This window comes from Stenella coeruleoalba (genome assembly GCF_951394435.1).
Source record: "Stenella coeruleoalba genome assembly, chromosome: 11".
In the NCBI taxonomy this organism is placed as follows: domain Eukaryota; kingdom Metazoa; phylum Chordata; class Mammalia; order Artiodactyla; family Delphinidae; genus Stenella; species Stenella coeruleoalba.
In genome coordinates, this window is record NC_137157.1 from 99122238 (window position 1) to 99140931 (window position 18694).

At 57.1% G+C, this 18694-nt stretch overlaps 1 protein-coding gene across 4 annotated transcripts in view; it reads left to right on the forward strand.

Annotated features, from left to right (window-relative positions):
• IQSEC3 (IQ motif and Sec7 domain ArfGEF 3) overlaps window positions 1-18694 on the forward strand; it is a gene marked incomplete at both ends in the record, with an annotated part of 99687 nt that overhangs the window by 64961 nt on the left and 16032 nt on the right. For all 4 annotated transcript variants that reach the window (XM_079937863.1, XM_079937864.1, XM_079937865.1 and 1 more), the window contains 3 exons: window positions 1608-1769; window positions 16595-16717; window positions 17153-17319. In XM_079937863.1, coding sequence (XP_079793989.1) covers window positions 1608-1769; window positions 16595-16717; window positions 17153-17319 — 452 coding nt within the window. The remainder of the gene's footprint in view (window positions 1-1607; window positions 1770-16594; window positions 16718-17152; window positions 17320-18694) is intronic.

Below are 18694 nucleotides of genomic sequence, written 5' to 3' on the forward strand. Positions count from 1 at the left end.
TAAGAAAACAGGGAGTATCAATCTCATGGGGTTGATGACACGGAGAGAAGAGGCAGTGACCAAAGGAGGAAAGGGTGGGGGGAGCAGAGACCTGGCGCAAGGAATGGGGGTGTGGGGGGCGGATAGGAGGGGAGCGTCAAGCAAGTAGAGGTGAAGCAGAAGAGAACAGGGGCGTGGGAGCGGAGAAATGAACAACCACCATAGCTCAGAGCCCCCAGCCAGAACTTCCTTGCAACCAAGAGGTATACAGCTGGTGGCAAGCAGAGGAAACACACCTGCCCGTCCTGTGGAGATTTCAAGTACATGAGGCACTCGTCTCCACCCTCCACTCACCCCTTCCTTCATAGCCCTGAGGCGGGAAACACGGCATCCCTCCTGCCTAATCAATGAGGATTGAGCAGAAACCATTCACCTGTGTGTTCATTTACTCATTCAGAAGTTATGTTTGGAGTGCTTGGCACGGAAACCACAAAGATGAGGAAGACACATCCCCCGGTCTCAAGCAGCTTCTATTCTAGGGGGAATAGCTACCGTTCATAGCTCACCTGACATAAAACATTTGCAGATTTCCTAAGAAGTTCTAGAGAGAGCATCATTATGCCATTTTACAGACCAGGAAACAGGCTCACACAGGTGAGCTGAGCCCTGTGAAACAGCTAGTAAGCGGCAGAGCTGGGTGAAGTCAGACCTGTGTGACTCCCATCGCTCCTTCGTGTACCTCAGGCTGCCACCCTGGTGAGCACAGCCCTACCCTCGCTTCTGCACACACACACGTACCTGGATCCCACAAGACAGTGGTTCTCAAATTATCTATAGTGAAGGACCAGTTTGGGTTTTTATCCAATATGTTGTGGGCTGACACTTCTGTAAAATACAATTAAAATGAGTTGCTAGAAAAACAGTCACATGCTGGGTTGTCCTGAAAATGTCAACGTGCTATAAAAGGGTCTAAAGGCTTAGCCTCTATTTCTGTACTTATCTTCTCCTGGACCGGTAAGCTTCAGCTCAGGGAGCAGCATGGATTTGCAGACCGAGCTGGGAGCACATGGGCCTTAAGACACAGCACTCACACCCACACCCACACACAGACTCAAGCCTGGGAAAGTCAACCCTGAAGAGCAGGGTCTTTCTTGTGTCTGCCACACACAGGGAAGAGGGGTGTGGTAGGAGATCCCACCTCCATTTCCCAGTCTCCTCTGCCCTCCCGGTTCGAGCGTGGGTCCTGAGTGTAGACAGCAGGATACAGGTGGGAGGAAGGGCTGGGGGACCTCAGGGTCAGATCCAGTGGGACTGAGGCAGGAAGACGGAAGGGACACCTCTCCACCTGCTCTGGAATCTACTTGGCCAGACCTCCCCAGTCCCGCACCATCTTCACTCCTGTGCAGGGAGGTTCAGGAGAACGTGGCCAGAGGGGCTTTTTTAGGGGAGCCCCTCTGCAGTGGAAGGAATGCTGACATTTCCTGGGAATTCTGCCCAAGGACCTCCAGGCACTTTTGTGGGTTCCCTAGGCAGGAAGAAAGGGAGGAAAGGCGTCATGGGGAGACTTGCCTCACTCTCTACCCCTCCTCCCCTCCCCACCCCTCCTCCCCTCCCCACCCCACCCCCAGAAACCCGGACAAGGGCATCCAGTTCCTGATCTCTCGAGGCTTCATCCCCGACACGCCCATCGGAGTGGCCCATTTCCTGCTCCAGCGTAAGGGCCTGAGCCGCCAGATGATCGGAGAGTTCCTGGGCAACAGCAAGAAGCAGTTCAACCGCGACGTGCTCGAGTGAGTGCCCCGCTCGGGCTCCTCCCCGCCCTCCTGGCCCACACTCCCGGATCTCCTGGGCGGCCTGGGACCTCAGCGGGGGAAGGCCACAGGGAGGACAGGACCTCTAAAGTCTGGGTGGATTCCCAGAAGTCCTGGCTCCAGTCCTGGTGGCTTCCTGATTGGTCCAGGAGCCAGCATCCCCATGGTCCTTAGCCAATCACCTGCCTCCCCTCCAGTCATTAGGCCGCTTACTGAGCCAAGATGCTCCTCCGCGCAGGCATTGTAGGCGCTGTGGATGGGGACGCGGCTGGCGCTGGGGACGCGCGCGGCTGGGGCTGGCACAGAAATGGTCAAGGGAGACCAAAAGGCATGAGAGTGAACCTGAAAAAAGAAGGCCGTCAGCTCTGGGGCCATCTCCGCCTGGGGGACCGGCCCTTCAGCACCCTCTCCTGCCACCCGTCCAGCCCCCAGCCCCTGAGTGTCCGCTTTATATCGTGGGGGAAACATGAGGCAGAAAAAGAAGGGGTTAGACTGAGGGGTTTTAGAGCCAGAAAGTACTATGATTCCATAAAGGTAGACTGACCACCAAGGTTGAAGTCCAGGAGGTGGGGGATTTGGCGGTGAGGGGGCCGCTTTTGCTATAGCGCCCTGCTTCTTGGGTGTGGCGCTGTGGATAGGTAGGCGAGCCCCAGGGCAAGGGGAGCATTCCCTGGGGTGGAGGGGCAGGGCCTTGGAGCCCCCTCTCCTCTGGCAGAGAGGGGGCGAGGCTCCGTGAAGTCTGCTCTGGACCGTCTCTCCCCACGCCTCTCCCGATGCCCCTCCTCTCTTCTGCTGGGCCCCCGCCCCAAGCTCACTTCCTTCTCGAAGGTCACCATTCTGTAAGGAGCCCTCCCCACTTCTCTCCCCACCCCCTTCTCCTTGGGTACAGTCTGCAGGAGTCCTGGGAGAACCTCGTCCTTTCGTACTTGCTCTTGAAGCAGCCAGGGCTACAGAGGGCTGGGGGCTCCTGCTTCAGGGCGTAGAAGCCCGGAGTCCCTGTCAGTGTCCCCTGGGTGGCACTCAGACACCTGGCTTCTCTTTATGGAGCCGCCCGGCTGCTGTGTCTGCTCTCCGGGCCTGCATTTCCGTGCCTGCAGGTGGGAGGGGCTGGGTTAGGAGGGGAGATCTGCTGTGCTCGGGAATCCCTGTCACATTCCTAAATTCATGATGGGATAGCTGTTACCTGAGTGCAGTCAGAAGAGAGGGGGCTTGGACCCATTCAAGGGACCGTGAAATCCCTGATGGCCCTTAGTTGACAGAAGCCAGCTCCTGCCTCTGACTCTCGGTGGCTTTGGGCAATCAGCTCTTCCTCCCAGAGCTGGTGTTCTGAGTGCCTAAACCCCTAAATGGACAGCATTTCTTTACCTTCCCCCTCTCCCTCTGGCTCCCCTTCCCCATCGCACCACCCCTGCTGTGTGGGTGCCCCGAGGGGATGCCTTGAGGAAATGGCAGAAGAGGAGAAAGATCAAGTGTTCCGTCTCCTTCCTTTCCTGTTTTCCTCTATCTGGTTCATCTGTCCGGCATGAACTTTTCATTTGCCTTTGTCCCCTTTCCACTGGCGAAGGAGCAGAGTTGCTGCGCCGGATGGCTTCATTCCTTCCTGCTGCCCCACATCCCCTGGGTGACCCGGCTTTGCCCGTCTGCTCTGGGGCAGGGGTGACTGCTTCACTCCCAGGCCCTGACTGCCTCGTCTGTTCTCTTCTGCCTTTCCAGACCCCATGTGGCCTGGCCCCGGAATCCTGACCTGCTAGGCCCCTGTTGATCTGTAGCTCTGGGAACACACGGTGTTTCTGCAGCCCGGGGTGTGCTGAGCAACACAATGGAGACTAATTTCCACATCCTGCCTGGGCGATCGTGTGGGCTGGAGATGCAGACCGGCCGCTGCCGCCTGTGCCGAGAGGGGAGGTGGGCTGGGATCTAGGGCTCGCGGCTGAGCGGGCTCAGGCTTGGATGAGAAGGCAGTGTGCGGGCAGGAGAGTGGCTGGACCCGAGAGTCCGGCTCTGGCCCCTGCTCTGCTCCTGACACGCTCTGGAGCGCTTGCAAGTCACTTCTCCAGGCTTCCTCATCTGCAAAGAGAGAGGGTTGAGCTGTGTGATCTCAGAGGTCCCTCCAGCGCCAGTGAACGTATCGTCTTTCCTAATCCTTAGTGCGTTTGTGGCACCCTGGCGTCATGCAAAATCATTTGCCCTGAACAAGCTCTGTCATCCTGCCAGAGCTGCCCAGAGCAGCCCTCAGGCTCCAGGACGGGGCTGGGGTGCCAGCGTTCACGGGGGAACGAGATGGCCATTCACCACTCATTCAGCAAATATTGAGTGCCTACTGTATGCTGGGAATAGGGCTGCACTGGGCATCCCACCTGTGTACGTGTCGGGGCGGGGTGCGCGGGGAGAGGAACAGGCCTGGCTCGTGGCCTCAGGGAAATTATAGACCCAGGTCTCAACGGGGAGAGATGCGAGGAGGAACGTGGAAAGAGAGTGAGGGGCCCTTGAGCCTCCAGTGGGCACTGTGGGCTTAGGGGGCGTCGAGTACAGAGCTGAGCCCCAATTCTGCCACAGTGAACGCCTCAGTCCCTCGTGCTGTGTTCTGCAGCCGTGCAGGCCCTGGGCTCTGAGGCCCCAGCAGACGGCCTGCACGTGGCAGCTCCACGGAAAGGAGCCCTCCTCCCCCAGGTCTGCAGCGCGCCGACGGCCTGGTCTGTCTGCCACGAGGTACCTGGAGAGGATGAAGAAGCAGGAAGAGACAGGCACTGGCAGGGCAGCAAGACGCTGGGGTTTTGGGTATCTCCCTGCCACTCAAGCCAGCTCTCTCGGAACCTTTCAGGATCCACTGCCTCTTCCTAACTCCCACCAGAGAAAACACACAGTGACAGTCACCCAGTGCCGTGTGTCCAGGCCGGGAAGGCTTCACTGGGATTCTACACGCGCCCCCGCCGGTGACATTCAGCCTGTCGTATCCATTCTGTACAAAGCTGTTTGCTGAATAAAAGACATAAATCACCCGTCCCCTTGGAGACTGAGACAGCCCAAGCCACCGCTCTCTCCATGATGCAGCCAGATGGGAAGGGGAGAGGCTGAAAGTCTCTGGGAGGGGAAGGGATGGGGCCCTCCCCCCACTCCTGGGCCTGGGGGGACAGGAAGAGAGGAGGAGCTGGGCCAAGCAGAATCTGTCCCAGCCACTGATTCACCTCTGAGCATCACAGATGCGGTGATGACATTTGCCTCCGGGGTCAGGCCCTCGGTGCTCTGGGAAGCTGACCCTCCATCCCTTTGTGTCCTGGTTCCATGGATGCCCCATTCCAAGAAAGAATGTATCCAACGAGGCTTTATCAAATAATAATATGAGGCATTCTGAGCTCAAAGGGCCACGTCCATTCCAGTGTTGACCTGGGAAGGTGTTGTGTTTTGGTCGTTGGCGTTTGTTTTTTGTTTGTTTGTTTTAGGAGAAACCAGCCTCAATTTCCTCATTTGTCAAATGGGGATAATAGACCCAGTCATAGGAATTAACTTTTTTTAAGTGCATATAAAGTGCTTAACTCAGTGCCTGAGGCTTGGTACATTCTTTTAAAATGTCAGCTATTTCTATTATTATTTCTCCCACTTAAAAGCACAAGGCATTAGACCCCTCCCGCCTCCCCTTCCCCTCGGCTCCCTCCCCCAACACAGGGAAACCTCCCACTCCTCAGGGCTGGTCTGAGACAGAGTTCTGGGGAAGGGAGGGGACCACCTAGAGCTTGGAGGAAGTCCTCCCCTGGTGCTGAGGGGGAAGGGCAGTGGGAGACAAAGGGCAGCGGAGATCAGGATTCTCTGGGGCTGCAAGCGTCTCGCTCTCAGTTTTCACGTGGCTGGGAAATTTGCCTCTGCTCTATTTCCTTTCTGAAATGCGCGCTTCAGCAGGTTTGAAGGCCAGCGGATGGGGAAACGTCGTGTGCTGGCTGTGAGCAGTCTCTTTCCCGGCCCGGGTGATCTTCACACCCGCGCGGAGGGCATCTGTCGTTTCCAAGGAAACGCAGGAAGGGCAGCTTTGGGGTTGAGTAGCCAGAAGAAAGTTTCCCGGGCGTTCCTTCTCTCACTGTGTCTGCCCCGTTCTTTGTTAGATATTAGAGTCTGACGTTGTAGTCGGATTTCATCATTTCATTTCCATGGAAATGTTCTGGCCAGAGTGCAGCAGATTGGCTCTTCTTAGGGGACATTGAGAAATGAAGACAGATTGTCTGTCAAACTCCGCAGGCTGGAAGGCTCTGGCCTCTCCTCGCTAGGAAGGAATGGTTTGAGCAGGTCCTGCGTGTCGTCTGTGTGTAGCCTCGGAAGGGTTGCCTTGCTCCTGAGGAGATCCATGGGGCAGGGGAGAGCGGGCTGGGGCCCAGGCCCACTCTGACGGGTCTGACGGGTCTGGAGAGAGGCTGAGGCAGGCAGGGATAGAAGACTTTGGGGGCTATTTCCACTGTTCTGAAAACTTGATGCTGCCCCCCACTCAGAGGAATGGAAGGAGGGGGTCTCTTCTAACTGTGGTGTCTTTGGGTTTTATGACCTTGACCCCTCACCTCTCCAGTGCCCTTTCCCCTAGCCCCACCACCGCGCACGCGCACACACACAGAGATGAGAGATTCTACGTAACAGGAGAGAGTCATTGGCGTTTAAAAGAATCATTTGCTCCTGTATGCGGAGATCTTGGAACCCCAGAGTGGGGTGAAAAACTCCAGAGTTGAGACTCTCTTGGCTTCGTCACAGCTGCATAGAAATTGGACTTTTACACAAAAATGAACGTACCCACCACCCATTCCCCTCCTGAGTACCCAGGGCCCAGCTCTGGAGAGGTCTCTCTGGATCCTGCGTGATGTTCAGGTGTGGCTGAAACTGGCCGCTCTTTGCAGTGGGACTTCCTGGGAGTCACTCCCCGCGGGTTTCTCAGGAGGGCCATCTGTGAGCGAGCAGGCAGCTCACACACATCAGCGTGTATCGTGTGCCAGCAGGAACGGTTCTAAGAGCCTTACGTGCAAAGCCGCATACCATCTTGCCAGCAGCGCTGTGAGGCCAGTGCTGGGAGTCTGCACCAAATAAAGGAAACAGAGGAACAGAGAGGGTGGGGCGCTTGCCACAGTCCAGGGCTGAGCAGCGGCTGAGACCTGAAGCCTGGCAGAGAGGTCCATAACCTGAGCCCTAAACGCCACACCATCCTACCTTGTGCCTCATCCCGACAGATGTGTGTCTGAATGCCTTTACGGTGCTTGTCAGAGCCCAGCTGCGAATCGTGGTGCTGAGAAATGCTCTAGACGGTCAGCTAGTCCAGCTCTCTCATTCCACCCGGCCAGGGACTGAGGCCCAGAGAGAAGAAATGGCTAGTGCCCAGGCCAGGGGCAGGGTAACTGCACTGAACCAGATGCTATCCCATCCCTGACTCACCTTTATTTGCTGGGCCCCAACCCTCTCATCTGGGAAGAAAACAGAGCTGAGAAACTGATCCACAGATCTGCATTGATCTGAGCTACCTCAGTTTCCTCTCTCTGATAGATGTATGTTTTAAACAGTTGACGGGTCTGATGATGCAGTTTCAGGCGAGTTCACTGGCGATGAAGGAAAGAGTCTTCACACCTGCGCTAGAGGGAAGTACAGATCTACCTACTCACGGGGCACGTCAGCTCCGATTCGGTCCCTAATGAGAACACTCGTTTCTGTTTTTCTTAATATATATTTTTTAATTGAAGTATGGTTGATATACAATATTGTGCCGATCTCTGCGGTACAGCACAGTGACTCAGTTATACACATGGAGACTTTCTTTTTTTAATATTCTTTTCCATTATGGTTTGTTGCAGGTATTGAGTATAGTTCCCTGTGCAAGGTGCAGTAGGACCTTGTTTATCCATTCTCAATGTAATAATTTGCATCTACCAACCTCAAACTCCCAAACCATCCCTCTCCCTCCCCCGCCTCCCCCGCCTTGGCAACCACAAGTCTGGAGAACCTCATTTCTTTCTTTCTTTTTTTTTTTTTTTGCGGTATGCGGGCCTCTCACCGTTGTGGCCTCTCCCGTTGCCGGAGCACAGGCTCCGGACGTGCAGGCTCAGTGGCCATGGCTCACGGGCCCAGCCGCTCCACGGCATGTGGGATCCTCCCGGACCGGGGCACGAACCTGTGTCCCCTGCATCGGCAGGCGGACTCTCAACCACTGCGCCACCAGGGAAGCCCTGGAGAACCTCATTTCTTAAGCTCTGTTATAAACTGGGAGCTTTACATACATTGTCTCTTCTAAAACCCATACCACCCCATCCCACCCGCCCACTGGACGTTTTAGGTGTTAGCTCCATTCTAGAGATGGGGAAAATGAGGCACAGTGAGGCTGAGTGACTTGAACTGAAGACCTATATGGTGGAGACAAGATTCAAACCCAAGGGTGCCTGACACCAAAGGCCTGACTTCTTCCCGTCCTACCCCTGTCACTGGCACAGAGCGTGGGTCTCAAAGCCTGGTCCCCCGAACAGAAGCAGCGCCCAGGAGCTCGTTAGCAACGTCGATCCTCAGACTCCAGCCCAGACGCTTGGATTCAGAAACCCTGGGGTGGTGCCTAGCTCCGTGCAGTTGATCAGCCAGCTGGGTGGTTCTGGTGCGCCCTCAGGTTTGAGAACCACGGGCGAACCGGGGGCTGCCGGGCCCAGCAAAAGGGTAGTAGCCTCCGCGTCCACACGGACTCCCGATGTGTGGGGGCGGTTTCAAGGTGCACCAGCCGCCATCCCTTCTGAGGACTTCAAACAAGATTTTCTTTGTCCCCGTGTTGTCACCAGGGACTCTGGCAGGTCCTCCTGCTCTAGTTTCTTGGCCACGTTGCACTCTTCCAGAAAGCCTCGACCTTCGTCTGGCTCGTTATGAGTTCCGACTGACAAAAATAACTCCCTGGCGGGTGGGGACATTTTTAATTGAATCGGATGAGACAAGAACGGCAGAAGTAACACCCGGGTTCCTCCAGCTCGTGGCGGTGGGCAGCTTCGTTTTCCATCCTAATCCTGAAAGCTGGCCCCGGCTCCGCCTGGAGCAGAGACCCACATGGGCACCGCACACACCTCTTCCCGGCCTTGGCCTGTACCTCACCTTCCAGGTCTTTGCTGTCTCTTCCAGACAATTAAAAATCCCTGCTGCTATCACTACCTATTTTCAGCTCCCAACCAGTTCCTTTGTCTGCCAGACACTGTCTTGCTATCGTTAAAAAAGAAAATAGTGGAGATGGCGAAATTCATTTTGATCACAGTTGTGTGCGCCGCTTCATCTCCCTGTAACACAGACTGACGCCACACGCGGATGTGTTAACGAGCAACTTCCTGCAAGGTTGTACCTGTTTATACAGATGCAGGGAACAGCTGTGCTTACGCTTCCCCAGCCCTTGGGAGGGACTTGCCACAGAAACCCACAGAAAGGAGAAGCCCCCCCACCCCAGCAAGAGCACCTCCGCAATCACCCCCAGTCAGCGGCCCCTCCGAGGCAGGTCCAGACAGCACGTCAGGAGCTGCCTCTCAGGGCCAGGTCGCCGGGTTCTCAGCACTCACTGGCCCGCGTCGTTGGCTGAAGGAAATGGGAAGCACGTGCACTCCAGGCCGCCTCGCTGCCCGTGGTCTGGAATCCACGGGGCCCTTCCCTCGGCAGCCGTGTCCAGGGGTCAGGTCCAGCCGATCAGGGCCACCAGGCAGAGCTTCCAAAGGCGCCGGCCGCAGGGCTCCTTCCCCAGCTGACCGTGTGCTCACAGCCCCGTTCATTCTTGAGTTTGGTCTGTCACTCACTCATTCATCCACCCCAGGAATGTTTACTGAGTTTATACATACGCCAGGGATGCAGAGACCGACTCCAGGCGTCGGGGAGCGCGTGGCACTGTGGGAGGACAGGCAGATGCTTGGGTGACACGGGAGACACAGCAGAGGCACCGCGGAGGTCCAGGAAGATTCCAGAGAGATGGAAGGCAGACCTGGAGGTTGGGGGTGGGCGGCAGGAAGGAAGAGCAGTGTGTGCAAACCTGGGGCCGCGGGAGAGCCAGGCTGCAGGGCTGGAGTCAGAACGCGGAAGGGGCAGGAGAGTCCGGGAGCAGCCAGGGCCGTGCTTTGCTGGGGAGCTCAGGCTTCATATGAGGGGTGTGGGAAACCTCGAAAAAGTATAAGCAGAGGAGTGAGTGACGGGGCCAAATGGCCGTCCTAGAAGTGTTGTTCCGGAAGATGGTTTGGAGGCAGGGAGGCTGGTTCGGAGGCTATTGAAGGACCGGTTGTGGCCAGATGATGAGGCCCTTACCCTCAGCAGAGGCTGCAGGGAGGGTAGAGGCGGGTGGAGCCCAGAGGCAGCGAGAGGCAGCAGGGCCTGGTGACTGGGGTGGGCGGAGAACAGAGGCGGCCGATCACAGCGAACGGCCTCCTGGGCTGCTGAGGATTCGGAACACTAGGTCTTTGTGTGTGAATATGTCTTTGCTGCAGGCCCGCCGGAGTAATCCGTACAGATTATACCAAATAAACACGTATATATTTTTAGCTTTGAGGGGAGAGCGATGCTGGGTGTGGTGACATTTCATCTGAAGAATTCCTCAAACGAGACATTATCAAATATTTACTCAGAGCAAGTTAAAATATTAAATACTTGGTAAAACATAAAATATGTCCACCCTGACTTTCCTGCGAGAGATGCCAGCACAACCTGTGGCCTTGTGAAGATTGCCCCAGGACTGACCTTTGCACTCAGCGGCCCTCACCCACGCTTAGTAGCACCATTACTTAAGGGGGCCTCTTATGAACACTGTAGATTAACAACAACAACAACAAAAATTAACTAGTTAGTGACTAATGGTAAAATAATAAGGGTGAACTCACGGCTACACTTAAGAGTTGTAGTGCGCGGTGGCATTCAGAGCCATAGGAATGGGTGAGGCCCCTAGGAAGAGGTTGTAAAGTGGGGGAAGGGACCTGGTGGGCAGCCCTGAGTTAGAGGCCAGGGGGAGGAGGGCCTGCGATGGAGGAGGGGTGCCTCCGGAGAGGAGAGAGTCAACCTAGGGGAGGGCAATGGGATGGAAACAAGAGAGAGGAGTGTTCCAAGGGAGTCTTTAACTGCGTTGACTCTGCCAGGAGGCCAGTGTGATGAGGACAGACGTTGGCGCCACAGGACTTGGCAACATGGCGGCCATTGGTGGCCTTGACAAGAGTTTTAATGGAATGCTGGGGTAGATGCTTGGCTGGAGCGGGTTGAAAAGTGAATGGGATTGAGCAAGTGGAAATAGCATGAGTAGGGATGACTTCTAGAAGTTTGGCTCCAAAGAGGAGTAGAGGGACGTCCCCAGTGGTGCAGTGGCTGAGAATCCACCTGCCAATGCAGGGGACACAGGTTCAAGCCCTGGTCCAGGAAGATCCCACATGCTGCGGAGCAACTAATCCCGTGCGCCACAACTACTGAGCCCGCGTGCCACAACTACTGAAGTCCACGCACCTAGAGCCTGTGCTCTGTAACAAGAGAAGCCACTGCAATGAGAAGCCCGTGCACCGCAACAAAGAGTAGCCCCCGCTCGCTGCAACTAGAGAAAGCCCGTGCGCAGAAACGAAGACCCAACACAGCCAAAAATAAATAAATAAATAAATAAATAAATATTTAAAAAAAGAGGCGTAGAGAAAAGAATTAGTGACTACAGAGCAAAGAAGGGTTGAGGCTGGGTTTTAATTTGTAAAATAGAAAAGGCAAGACTTTGGGTGCTAATGACGATGATTGGGTAGATACTAAACTGATATGAAAGAACATCTCCAACTTCATGTGTCCAAAACTGAAGTCTCGATCTCTCCAGCATGTATGTCCACCCGTCTCAAAAACTAGTACCACCAGGCCCCCAGATGTTCATGCCCGAGCTCTGAGACTCACCGCCGACTCCTTTTCCCTACCGCCCACATTCCTTCCATCACCTTGTCCCATCAGTTCTCCCTCCAGGATGTCTCTCAGATTCTGAGCTGGCCTGGTCCGTTCAGGTCTGTTCAGGTCCATTCAATTTGTTCCAGCTTAGCCAGGGCTCGTCGTCTCTAGCCTGAACCTCTGTAGGTGCATCCTGATGGCCCCCTGCTTCTCTCTTGCTCCTGCCCTTCCTTTTTCATTCATTCTCGCCCAACACCAGAGAAATCATCTTAAAACAAACTGGATCTTATCATGTCTCCCCCACCCCTCCCCCTCCCTTAATCAGATCCTACTCATCTTTTAGGTCTCTGCTCAAATGTCACATCCCCAAAGAGGCATTTCTGGACACACCAATAAAAAGTACATCTCCTTTGTCCCCTCACAAAACCCTGTCCTTTCCCTGCACAGAACTTGTCACGATTATAATGAAATAATTATTATTATTAATTTATTTTTTTAATAAGATTTTTTTTTTTTAGACGTTGGTAGGAGTTTATTAATTAATTTATTTTTGCTGTGTTGGGTCTTTGTTTCTGTGCGAGGGCTTCCTCTAGTTGTGGCAAGTGGGGGCCGCTCTTCATCGCGGTGCACGGGCCTCTTACTATCGCGGCCTCTCGTTGCGGAGCACAGGCTCCAGACGCGCAGGCTCAGCGGCCATGACTGACGGGCCTAGTTGCTCCGCGGCATGTGGGATCTTCCCAGACCAGGGCTCGAACCCGTGTCCCCTGCATTAGCAGGCAGATTCTCAACCACTGCGCCACCAGGGAAGCCCAGAATAATTATTTTTGACTCTGCGCTTAACGCCTGTCTCTCTCACTGGGACAGGATCTGTGTTTGTGTTGTTTGCCACTTATGCCAGGTCCCTAGCACAGTGCTGCATATGCAGAGGTGCTCAATGCATGCGGGGGGGTGGGTGGGGGAGGGCCAGTTAGCTACTGGGGGCCAGAGAAAGCCCCAGGAGGCAGAAGGTAGGGGGTCAGGGGTTTGGTCCGCTGCTGGGCTCTGTGTACCAGGCCAGCTCAGAAACTGCAGGGTGGACACATGGCCTCATGTGACTGCTGACAGTGGAGTGGCCTTCACCCGTGACTCTGTGATGTGTCCAACTGCCCCTCCTTGGGCCCTCACAGGTCCCACCAGGCATCTGGGTGAGAGCAGCCCCCAGCGAGAGATGCATTAGCAACAGCCCCCGGGAGGGAACATGCCAGGAGTGCGATGTGTGCAGTGCCCCCTGCAAGCTCAGCTCTCTCGTGAGCTTTGGTTTCCTCATATAGTAAAAAATAACAGGATGATGCTTAATATCCCACCGGACTGAGGAGATGAAGTCATTGCCCACTTAGTGAAGCACTGAAAAAAATACTCAGCGAAGGAGGTGCAGAGGGAGCTGCCCACTGGCGTAGATTGGGGAGGGTCTCCCTAGCAGAGGGAACACCAAGCAAGCCCCTTTGCAGTCTCAGTTTTACCTTCTGTAAAATAGGGAGATTATACACCAGAAACGACCACCCAGAAACGTATGATTTTTTTCACCTTAAAGGTGATCAGAGAGGAGAGGGCTGTTGGCTGTGCTGGTGGAGGTGGCAGAGGATCTGGAGAACTGCCAGCAGTCTGCTCCCAGCAGGATTTCAGGGTGATGAAGAAGAAGACGGACAGGAGGGGAGGTTTTAGGTGCAAGTGATCTGCAGAACACGGGAAGAACGGGAGACGGGGAGAGGAGAGGAGAGAGAGCCAAGGTCAGGTGCAGGCTGGCACCTTAGGGAGGGAAAGGAGAGCCACGCTGTGCAGAGGGGCGAGGACCGTGGGGAGTGATTCCTGGATGACGGAGCCCCCGTTACAAGGTGAGGGTCCACCAGGGCATGGCCTCGGCCCGGCCACCTGCCCCAGGAGGGCACTGGTTCCCTGGGAGGCGGGGAGAAGCAGCCAGTCGTGTGAGCTGTATTCCAAAGCCAGCCAGAAACGACGCTGCCCTCCCTTGCTGCCTGCAAGCATCTGCAGAGCCTCCAGAGACTGCCTGTGGGCCGGCTCTGGGTCTGGGTCCTCATCAGAGAATGTCACGGTGGGGCAAGAGGTCACCTGGCCCAACCCCCAGCTCTACAGACAGGAAACGACTTGCAGGCAGTAGTGTCTTTCCGCCTCTCAAGACAGCTTCTGGGGGTTTTGCAGAAAACGTCTAGATTTTTTCTCAAAGATCTGACAACCCCAGACCACCTGCCCATCAAACAGCGATGCCTGTGGTGGCAACTGCAGGGAGCAAGGCAGGAAATCAGTGTGTGTGTGTGCGTGCGCGTGCGCATGTACGTGCGTGTGTGCGCCTGCGCGCGCATACGTGTGTGTATGCGCGCATACGTGTGTGTATGCGCACGTGGAGAAGGGGTGGGGCTGTCTGTCTCTCCTTCCCGCGCTGCCTCCCTCACCACCCCACCACAAAAGCAGCCCCTGAGAGCCGAGAGGACACGCGTGCTCCCGTGAGCTCCCAGGCTCTCATTTTAAAAGCATCCCCCCGACCTTGCGCTCGGCTCAGCCATTCGTTTTCAGTTTCTAAGGATCGGCTGGCGAGTTTGAGGGATGCTGATTCCCAGGCACTGCTCTCAATCGTCTAGTTGGTAAATCCGGGGTAGGGCCGGGGCCCTGCATTTTAACCGGCTGCCTGAAGGCTCTGCCATGGGGTCCTGCAAGAGGTGGGCTGTAGAGCCTCCCCAGCCCCTGGCACAGGTGTCCGCCCGCAGAGGCCTGCACAGCCCGCGCCGTGGGTGGTGTAGCCTGCTGCCTGCTCTGCGGGCTGGCGTTCCGACCCGGCTGAGTCTCCTGCCCTGGTCCTTGACTCTCCGGCTTGTTACTGGAGCGGCCAGCAGCAGTCACCGGAGTGAAGGGCTGGAAAGCCGGCCGCCGTGCTTGGCTGGGCACGTCCGCCAGCTCCCGGCTGCTCTGCGGCCACCTCCTGCCACTTCCCTCGGTGCCGATCGTGGGGTCAGCCCCTGTCCAGAGCATGGGGGACAGTCCATGGACAGAGGTTCTGGGAGGGACACCACTGAGGGACACAGGGTGCCGGGTCCGTGGGGTTCACAGTCGTGCAGGGGGGCCAGGTCGGGGGTGGGATGGATGGACTGACAGGGGCAAGTCCTGGACCCCAGACCGGGGGTATCAGGGCCGTTCTGGGTCCTCCGGGCAGCCGGCCTGTGTGTCAGGGGTGGCCAGGCTGGGGCCCGTTGCCTGGGCCTGGGCCTTGCAGGAGTCGGCGGGGCCCGAGGACGAGAGGCTGCAGTGTGGCTGCCCGCTGCTGCACACCAGGCCTGCCCCACCCAGCCGGCCGAGCCTCGTCCCCCTCGTCTGCTCTGCCTTCTCCCTTCTGGCTGGCTTTCCCTCTTTCTCCTCTTGTCTCTGTTTTACTCTTGCTCTCTGTCTCTGTCTCTCCCTCCGTGTCTCTCTCACTTGACTCTCTACCCCCGTGTCTTTCGCTGTCTCTGTGTTTCTGGCTCCCTCCCCGGCTCCCGCTCACGGCCCTCCTGCCGCAGCGGTTCGCCCCCTCCGCCCGGCATCCTGTCTGGCTCAGTCGTGCCCGATGCGTCCCTCCTGGCCTGGCTGTGCTGGGCTGGGGGACACGCAGCTGTGGGCCCTGTGATGCTGCCCTGAGTTCACCTTCCCTCACCTGGGGATGGCCCAGGGAAGAGGTGACAGGAGCTGCCCTCTCGCCTGCTGGACCTGCTGTCTGTCTCAGGTGCCGAGACGCAGCCCATTCCCATCCTTGGGCCAGGTCCTTGCCTCCCATCTCCCAGTCCCTGCCCCACCCTCTACTGAGGCCGCCAAGCCTGAGAGAAGCCCGGGCTTCACCAAGCTGAGTGTGGCTCCCAGCCTGCAGACAGCCATCTGCCCTGTCCTGGGGGAAAGAGCCCCCGGCCCTGCCCTCTCTGGGTGGCCTCGGGACGCCCCTTCCTCCTTGTTCCCCCCAAGAGGAGTGGGGGGAGGCGGGGCCGCCGACCACCAGGGGCCTGACTGCCGCCACGGGGGCTCCTTGCTTTCTCCTAAAAACCAACAGCAGAGCCAGGGTCAAGCGGGGCCCCCCAAGTCTCCCAGGCCGCAGGCAGCCCCAGAGCTGATCACGGAGGAGTTGGGGCCTGCTCAGGGTGGGACAGGTGGGCAGTGGTGTCCAGGGCTGTGACGCTGGTGGCGTCCACCACGGGCTGTGGGAACAGAGAAAGGGCAGGGTGGGGCAGGTGTACGATGACCAGGACAGAGGAGCGCAGTGCAACGCGTGGGTGCAGAAGGCGACATGTCCGCTGCACGGGGGGGCCTGCGGCCCTCAGGGGCACGGGGCCCACTGCTCACGGCGCTGGAAGCGGTGCACCCCGGGGAGGGGAAGCGTGGATACGCCGGTGGCTGGGAGGGCCTCGGGAGGGAGGCCCAGGAGTCTGCAGACGCTCCGACCTGGGAGGGTGCTGGTGTAAGAGGAGGTTCCCAAACGGGGCGGAACCAGGGAGAAAGGCCCCGAGAGGCCTTGGAGAGGACAGAAGAGAAAGCACTGTTCACCGTTTGAACCCCTGACTCTGGGCACCCTGGGGCTGAGAGGAAAGGACCTGCTTTCGGAGGCAGCAGGCTCAGCCTCCTGGCCCTGGGGCCTCGGACAGCTGGCCGCAGCCCCGGACCCCAGGGTCCGGAGGTGGGAGGGAGGCCCTCAGGCGGTGCCTCGTAGGGCCGTCGGGTGGGAGGAGGTGTAACGAGGGTCCTCGCGGGCGGTGGAAGGAGACCCTGGGGGTGGGTAGGGTAAGTCCCCCCTTGTTGGTCACAGACACCAAGTCCCCCCTCCCCACCAGGGTGGGGCTTCCAGCCAGCGGGTGGGCCACGCCCTCCTCCCAGCTCTGGTGGGTGGAGCGAGGTTCGGGGCCCCCGCCCCTCACGACCCCCTCCCCTCCCGGCCTCAGCTGCGTGGTGGACGAGATGGACTTCTCTGCCATGGAGCTGGACGAGGCCCTGCGCAAGTTCCAGGCACACATCCGCGTGCAGGGCGAGGCCCAGAAGGTGGAACGGCTCATAGAGACCTTCAGGTGGGACCCTTCCCCAGCCCCACTCCCCTCGCACACACCCGGGACTTGGGGGTGGGGAAGCAGGGTGGCTGTAAGCCTGGGGGCCAGGAGTCCCTGGAGGGCCGGGAGGGAAGCAAAGATGCGGGACAGACCCCTCGGGCTCTCCCTGCAGTCACCTCACCGTCCCCATCGACCAGCACATCTTTCCTGAGCGTCTGTGTGAGGCTGGAACGGGGCCGGGAGTGGGGTTCCGGGGGTCTCTGGGTGTGTGACAGCTGCCCCGTCCCCTCGGAGGGGATGGGGACCGAGGTACGGGGCAGACGGCAGTCGGCGGCAGGAGGGGGAGCCTCCCTGGGCTTAAGCCATCGGAGGGCTGGACACGTTCCCAGGTCCCCCCGTCGCTGGAGCTCAGGGAGGGTGTGGGCCCTCAGCACCCTCACGTGTCTCCCCGCACAGCCAGCGCTACTGCATGTGCAACCCCGAGGTGGTGCGACAGTTCCACAACCCGGACACCGTCTTCATCCTGGCCTTCGCCGTCATCCTCCTCAACACCGACATGTACAGCCCCAACATTAAGCCCGACCGGAAGATGATGCTGGAGGATTTCATCCGAAACCTGCGAGGTAGAGGGGCGGCGGCGGGAGGAGCGGGGACGCTGACTGGGTCGTTCCGGGAGCCTCAGCCCCGATGCTAGGTCGTCACCCCGGTGGCCAAGGGCACTGCATGCCGCTCTCTGGGCCCGGTCTCACCGAGCGGCCCTGGGGAAGTTGCTAGCATGCCAGGCATCGGGGGAGTTTCCAGGAGCTGCTGCCACTGTCCTGCGGCAAGTGGCAAGGGCCCCTGGGCGATGCCCCTTGCCCTCTGTGGAACGTCGTCCGTTGGGTGACCTCCGGGCCCCAGGCACCACGGCTGCTGTCTGGGTGGTACTGGCCCTTTCCTGCTCCACGACCTAGGAGAGAAGAGCCCCGAGCAGGGCCTTGAGATAAGCTTTATGGTGTTTACCAGCCAAGTCGTCTCCTAACTGATGTGTGTTGGATTCAGGTTTCCTGGGTTTCATCGCTTCCTCGTTTTTGGTTTACTTCCAGGGAAAAGGTACACTGGAGACAAACTTTTTAAGAGTTTGCATGTCTGGATGTGTCTTTTTCTGTCCTCAGTCTTGATTGAAACTTTGGCTGGGAGCAGAATTCCCGGTTGGAAACACTGAACTCAGAATTTGGGAGGCGTTGCTCCGTTGATTTTTAGGTGTCAGTGCTGCCACTGTTACAATCCCTGACCTCTTGCTTATGTTTCTTTCACTCTCCCTGAACATTTTTAGGTTCCTCTGTTTGTCTTTTGTGTTCTGAATTTTCACCATGATGTGCCCTGTTATGGTCCTTCTTTCATCCATTGTGCTGGGTACTACGTTCTTCCTTTTAGTCTAGAAACACATGCCTCTGATTGTGGGAACTTTTTTTTTTTTTCATAGAAAGGAAAGATGCTTTATTCAGAAAAGCCGGCAATCTGGGGAGAAGGTGGACTTCTGTCCAGAGACCAACTCTGAAGATTCTGCTCAACCATGACAATTTTTAAAGGGAAAAAGGGGAAACGATCTCAGTTAATCATTAAAGCAGGAGGTCAGATTCTTTGTCGTTTTTCCATTGCATGCAGACCTGCTGACTTCTCCTGATTTTCCTTGGGACGCTGTGTTGCTCAGGTGGTCCGTCTGCAACTGGATTCTTTGACCCACGTGGTCCGCCTGTGCCCTCGGGGTCCACCTGCAAATTTACTAAGGGGGACCTAGGGGTAGAGAGTTAGTCATTCTTTAACTGCTTAATCCTTCATTCTTACTCCTTCTAATCCAGGAAAGGGATCAACAGGTTAAGAGCAAGGCATTTTGTACATTTAGTAAAGCAGAAATCAGGGACTAGGTTGAATGTGGCATAGTGATCTCATCTTTATGATGAAGGTCTGAGGAATACAGGGATGAACAAACAGAAGAGGGCCAAAGGAGCTGCTTAC